Source organism: Nicotiana sylvestris, chromosome 6, assembly GCF_000393655.2.
Source record: "Nicotiana sylvestris chromosome 6, ASM39365v2, whole genome shotgun sequence".
Taxonomy (NCBI): Eukaryota; Viridiplantae; Streptophyta; class Magnoliopsida; order Solanales; family Solanaceae; genus Nicotiana; species Nicotiana sylvestris.
Window position 1 is genome coordinate 119,198,382 of NC_091062.1, and position 7,125 is coordinate 119,205,506.

Here is a 7,125-nt window from a genome sequence, read left to right on the forward strand (position 1 = left end):
GGGTACTGAGTATCAGCTAGTGGTGGAGATTGTTCGCAGGATTGAGGGTTATCGCCTGAGGGGTAGAGAATAGTTTCAGCAGGACAAGAGGGCCCAGTTTTCTAGAGAGTTCAAAGGTGCCTCAGCTAGGGGTAGGGGGCACTCTGAGAGGGGCCAGCCCAGTAGGCCCCCGTATTCAGCACCACCACCACCTCCCCGAGGTGCTCCAGTGAGACCTTATTTTAGTGCGATACCGGAGAGTCCTTACCGTCCACCAGCTATTCAGGGTTCCTTCAGCGCGTATTATGGTCATCAGGGTTCTTCCAGTGCTTACTTCAGTGCCATGCCAGAGAGTTCATATCGCCCACCAACCATTTAGGGGTCTTCTAGTGGATATTCGGGTCAGCATGCTCAATTTCAAAGCAATAGGCTATGGTGCCAAGGAGTTGCTATAAGTGTGGAGATCCGGGTCACATGAAGAGGACCTGCCCAGACTTCGGGGCAAGGCAGTACAGCAGGGTCAACAGCCTATGATTTCAGCACCAGTTGCTCAGCCTCCCAGAGGCGCGGGACAGACGGGTAGAGGCCGTCCTAGAGATGAAGGCCAGGCAAGGAGAGGTCAGCCAGCTACTACTCAGTCAGGTGGAGGCCAGCCAGTTGGTGCTCTAGCCAGATTCTATGCCCTTCCGGCTAGGCCAGATGCATTGGCCTCAGATGCCATCATCACAAGTATTATTTCCGTCTGCGGTAGAGATGTTTCGGTATTATTTGATCTAGGGTCCTCCAATTCATTTGTATCATCTCTGTTTGCTCGTTTTCTGGTTATTCCTCCGGCGCCTTTAGGCACTCTTGTTCATGTGTCCACTCATGTGGGTGATTCTGTGGTTGTGGATCGGATCTACTGGTGTGTGGTCACATTCTATGGTTTTGAGACTAGAGAGGATCTCCTATTTCTTGATATGATTGACTTTGAGATCATCCTGGGCATGGATTGGTTATCTCCATATCACGCCATCCTAGATTTCCATGCCAAGATTGTTACATTAACAATGCCATGGTTTCCAAGGTTGGAATGGAAGGGTTCCATAGTTGATACGTCTAGTCGGGTTATCTCTTTCCTGAAGGCTCGGTATATGGTCGAGAAGGGGTGTTTGGATTATTTGGCTTATGTTTGGGACACCACCGCAGAGTCTCCGACAATTGATTCAGTTCCAGTAGTTCGGGAGTTCGTCGATGTGTTTCCTTCTAATCTTCCTGGCATGCCACCGGATCGTGATATTGATTTCTGTATTGATTTGGCTCCAGGAACCCAGCCTATATCCATCCAACCATACCGTATGGCTCCAAATGAGTTGAAGAAGTTGAAGGAGAAGCTTGAGGAGTTGTTAGCAAAGGGGTTTGTTAGACCTAGTGTATTGCTTTGGGGTGCACCCGTGTTATTTGTGAAGAAGAAGGATGGGACTATGCGGATGTGCATTGATTACCGCTAGTTAAACAAAGTCAACATCAAGAACAAGTATCCATTGCCTCGCATCGATGATTTGTTTGACCAATTGCAGGGTGCTAGGGTGTTCTCTAAGATCGACTTGAGGTCAGGGTACCATCAGTTGAAGATTTGGGACTCGGATGTTTTGAAGACTGCATTTCGGACTAGAAATGGCCATTATGAGTTTCTAGTGATGTCCTTTGGCTTGACTAATGCCCCAGCAACATTTATGGACTTGATTAACAGGGTGTTCAGACCTTATATTGATTCATTTATCATCATCTTCATTGACGACATCTTAATATACTCACATAGCCTAGGGGAGCACGAGCAGCATTTGAGAGTAGTGCTTCAGACCTTGCGAGATCAAAAGCTATATGCTAAGTTCTCCAAGTGCGAGTTTTGGCTAGAGTCAGTGGCATTGTTGGGGCATGTTGTGTCAAGAGAGGGTATTTAGGTGGATCCCAAGAAGATTGAAGCAAGTTCATAAATGGCCATATCCTACTCCAGTGATCGAGATCAGGAGTTTCCTGGGGTTAGCAGGCTATTACAGACGATTCATGTAGGGATTTTCATCTATTGCATCACCTCTAACTAGATTGACCCAGAAGGGTGCTCCTTTTCGTTGGTCCGATGATTGTGAGGCGAGCTTCCAGAAGTTCAAGACCGCTTTGACTACGACACCAGTTCTTGTGTTGCCTTCCGGTTTAGGGATGTATATGGTATATTGCGACGCTTCGCGCGTTGGATTGGGATATGTATTAATGTAGGAAGGGCAAGTTATTGCATATGTTTCTCGTTAGCTGAAGATCCATGAGAAGAACTATCATGTGCACGATTTGGAGTTGGCCGCGATTGTTCATGCTCTTAAGATATGGAGTCATTATCTATATGGGGTGTCATGTGAGGTTTATACTGATCATCGCAGCCTATAGCATTTGTTCAAGCAGAGGGATCTCAATTTGAGGCAGTGTAGATGGCTTGAGTTACTGAAGGATTATGACATCACCATTCTTTATCATCCGGGCAAGGCTAATGTGGTCGCAGATGCCTTAAGCAGGAAAGCAGAGAGCATGGGTAGCTTGGCATTCATTCCAGCAGAGGAGAGGACACTAGCTTTGGACATTCGGTCCTTGGCTAACAGACTTGTGAAGTTGGATATTTCAGAGCCCAGCCGAGTTCTTGCGTGTGTTGTTGCTCAGTCTTCACTATTGGGGCAGATCAAGGCCCAGAAATTCAAAGATCCACATTTGGCGGTTCTCAGAGAGACAATGCTTCAAGGTAGTGCCAAGGAGGTTTCTATTGGCGAGGATGGTGTTTTGCGACTCCAGGGTCGCCTATGTATTCCTAATGTTGATGGTCTAAGGGAGAGGATACTAGAGGAGGCACACAGTTCGAGGTATTCCATTCATCCGGGTGCGACGAAGATGTATCGTGACTTGAGACAGCATTAATGGTGGCGGAGAATGAATAAGGACATAGTGGAGTATGTGGCTAAGTGTTTGAATTGCCAACAGGTTAAGTGTGAGCACCAGAGGCTGGGTGGCCTACTTCAGCAGATGCCTATACTAGAGTGGAAGTGGGAGCGCATTACTATGGACTTTGTAGTTGGGTTGCCCCGGACTTTGCGAAAGTTTGATGCAGTATGGGTCATTGTTGACTGGTTGACCAAGTCGGTGCACTTTATTCCAGTTGTGACAACTTACACTTCAGAGAGATTGGCCCAGATTTACATTCGGGAGATAGTCAGGTTGCACGGTGTGCCTGTTTCCATCGTATAAGATAGAGGCCCTCAATTCACTTCCCACTTCTGGAGAGCCGTTCAGAGTGAGTTGGGGACCCGTGTAAATCTTAGCACAACATTCCATCCTCAGACCAACGGGCAGTTAGAGCGGACATGTCAGATTTTAGAGGACATGCTCAGAGCATGTGTGATTGACTTTGGAGAACAAAAGGATCAGTTCTTGCCTTTGGCAGAGTTTGCTTACAACAACAGCTATCAGTCCAACATTGAGATGGCTCCATTTGAGGCTTTATACAGTCGGCGGTGTCGTTCTCCTATCGGGTGGCTTGGGAGATTAGGGCTTGAGAATTGGAGAATGAATTTTTGGGATTTGGAGGGGAAAATGATGTCGTATTTTGATGAATTTAGTATGGTTAGACTCGTGAGTGAATGGGATTTTGGATTTTGTGACTTTTGTCGGGTTTTGAGATGTAATGACCTGACTGGTCGTTTTGCTTTTAGAACCCCGTTCCCCTAAATGAAACTTCCTGCACTTGCTTTAACTAATTTATGACCTGCGGGGATGATTGGTTCGGGATTTGGAAGACCTTGGGTTGGAATAGGCTCATTTGATTCCTTAAGATTTTCTTAAAAGGCTAAGTTTGACCTTGGTCAACATTTTTTGCAAACGGACCCGAATTCATGTTTTGAAGATCTCGGAGGGTCCGTAGGAAGATATGGGACGTGGCGTATGCCCAGAATCAAATTCCGAGGTCCCTAGCCCAAGTAATGAATTTTTATTAGAAATTGTTAAACTGAAATTCCAAGGATTTAAAGAAACTAAATAATAATTGATCATATTGGTATCGGGCTCGTATGTTGATTCGGGATCCCAGTACAGGTCTAGTATAACATTTAAGACTTGGCTGCAAAATTTGGAGTCAATCCGAATAGTATAAGTATGTTTCGGCACGTTAGAAGTGAATTGAAGAACTTAAAGTTCATAAGTTTGATCCAATTGGTTTTAGGGGGTGATTCTTAGATTTAGCGTTCTTTCGAGCGTTCCGAAGGTTCGAGCGGGTCCGTTTCATGATTTCAAACTTGTCGATATGTTCGGGCAGGGCTCAGGAGCCCCGAGCGTCAATCGGACGAGGCTCGAGTGAAGTTGGAAAATTTGAGAAGAGCTGAAGCTTCAGGTTGTTGTCATAACCGCACCTACGGTTGGTCAACCGTAGGTGCGAGACCGCAGAAGCGGTCGTCCTCTCGCAGATGCGGCCAAGGCAGGCCAGGCCCAAAACAGCAGAAGCGGCTTCAAGACCGCAGGAGCGGTCCTATCCCACATGGCCAATTCCGCAGATGCGACCTTCCTCTCGCAGAAGCCGGACCACAGATGTGATCCATTGACCGCAGATGCGAAAATCACTAAAGCAGTGAGCTTCATTTATTATGGGCTCTAAGTCATTTTGGCCATTTTTCACTCACCCATTGGACAATTTTGGAGCTCTTGAGAGAGGACCTTCACTTAGAATCTTGAGGTAAGTTTACCCTACTTATTTCTAGTTTAATACTTCAGTCTTGGGTAGATTAACACACAAAGATTAAGGTAAAATCATGGGATTAGAGCAAAACCTAGGGTTTTGATAAAAGTAAGATTTAACCACGAAATTTGTTATGAAATACGTTAGAAATCATATATTATTGATCCTTAGGTTATAGAGAACAACTTTCTTCGAAAAATTTCGGAATACGGGCCCATGGGCCCGGGGTCGGATTTTGGGAAATTTGTGTTTAAGGTTGGAAAAATGCTTAAATAGTTAGAATGCGATCTTGTAAGCTTGTATTGACTAGTTCCTATCTCGTTTATTCAGTTTTGGATCGTTCGGCTCCAAATTGAGAGTTTGAGCTCGTTCTTGGTATCTTGTTTATCCAGTAATAGATGCATCTATGGTTTGCGCCGTTCGACCCTCGGCAGTGCACAATTTACTTTTATGTTGGATCGGGCTGTACGACCTCGGCACTACTTGAGCATGCTTTACACAGTATTCTTCTATGAATTGAGCTTTATTATTTGCCCTGGAATGAAAGTGTCCAACTGTGATATTATCTAGGAGAGGACCTGTTATTTCTTGCTATAAACTACTAATTATTTATTCTATCCATGCTCAGTATAATTCATTTATCATATTATTTGACCCAAGTAAGTGTCAAGTCGACCTCTCGTCTCCACTTCTTCGAGATTAGACATGATACTTACTGGGTACATATTGTTTATGTACTCATACTATACTTCTGTACTTAATTATACAGGATCTGAGACAGGTACATCTGGTTACCAGTCCGGTGCGCATTCTTGATCAGTGTCCGAGACTTCCACGGTGAGCTGCTCCCTTCCTGTGCCGTACAGCAGCATGATGGAGTCTCTCTTTATTTTGGCTGTCTATTCTATTTCAGACAGTAGGATAGATTTATTCTTTTGTATATTCTATTATTTTCCTGTAAACTGGTGACACCAGGTCTTGACACACATATTAGTAGACTGTTCTTTTGAGAATTGTATAACTATTATTGTAAATTGCTAATTATCACATGCTTTTCAACTGTAAATTTAGAAAATTTCTGTACTTGTTTTAGTAAAGAGAAAATGAGAGCTTGTTAACACTTCCGCGCTGGCTTGCCTAACAAGGGTTGGGCTCCATCATGACCTATAGGAGAATTGGGTCGTGACACAAGACGTGTGCCCAAAGGCCGAGTTTGAGCCGATTTTGGATTTTGGCTATAATTTGGTATTTTTCTTATGGAATTGATTCCTTTGGCCTATATTGATCGTTTTGTTTGTATTGTTTGTGATTAGATTCGGGACGTTTGGAGGCCGATTTGAGAGGCAAAGGCATTGCGGAGTAGGATTTTACTCGGATTGAGGTAAATAACAGTTGTAAATCTGGTCCTGAGGGTATGAAACCCTAGATTTTGTGTCGTGTGACTATTTTGGAGGTGACGCACATGCTATGTAACGGGCGTACACTGAAGGGATTGTGACTTGGTCCGTCCCGTGATACCGAGTAATTGAATAGCTTACTGTTAACTACATGTTCCCTCCGTTTCATGGAAATTGACTGCACTTCATGTTAGAAGTCATGTTTAGGCCTTATGTTATCACTATTGAGATATGTGAGGTTGTGTACTTGCTAAATTAGTTGCTAATTGTTGTTTTATACTCAGTCATAGCTTTTCTTGCTTATTATGCCTCCGTCTCTTATTGTTCATTGTTGATACAACATATTATCTCTGTTTGGGTTATTATATATGATGTCTGAGAGCTCGAGAGACTAGGGAGGTTGGTGACTGAGTGAGGCCTAGGGCGAAGTGGTGAGCCATTGATAGTGTAACACGTGCGTTGTCTGTGTGGATCTTGATTAGATATTATAGCGCGTGAGTTGTCCGTGCGGATTATAGCGCTTAGGCTGAAGGAGCCCCTCCGGAGTCTGCACACCCCCAGTGAGCGCGTACCTATTGAGTATGATTATTGAGAGGTGAGAGCCGAGTGGTTGAGCTGTTAAGATGAGCTGAGTGACTGTTGTCTCGAGAAACTACATTTGCTTTCAGTTTTTGCTGCACTTAGTTGTTATTAGTCCATGTTGTGCAACTCTCTGAAAGACTTGATATCTGGTTACTTGATCACGAACCGATTTGACTTAAACTGCTAAATTTGAAAGCATGTCTATTCTTTACTGAAATTTGCTGAAATAAACTATATTTGCATAGCTCGTCATTGCTTCCTAGTTCCTTATTTATTTCTATTACTTACTGAGTTGGAAGTACTCACGTTACTCCCTACACATTGTGTGCAGATTTAGGTGAGACTGATCGCGGAGGTCGTTGAGTTCGTGCGCAGTTGACTGTCGGAGATCTACGAGGTAGCTGCCGTCGTCCGCAGCCC

At 44.4% G+C, this 7,125-nt stretch overlaps 1 protein-coding gene across 1 annotated transcript; it reads left to right on the forward strand.

The window, feature by feature from the left end:
- Positions 1-509: 509 nt before the first annotated feature.
- Positions 510-1,469, forward strand: LOC138871185 (uncharacterized). Its single transcript, XM_070149052.1, has one exon. The coding sequence runs from the start codon at positions 510-512 to the stop codon at positions 1,467-1,469; it is 960 nt and encodes a 319-aa protein (XP_070005153.1).
- The last annotated feature ends 5,656 nt before the right edge of the window (positions 1,470-7,125 follow it).

Excerpts from the sequence above, each read along its gene's own strand:
- LOC138871185 (XM_070149052.1), top strand. The coding sequence starts at position 510 with ATGATTTCAGCACCAGTTGCTCAGCCTCCCAGAGGCGCGGGACAGACG.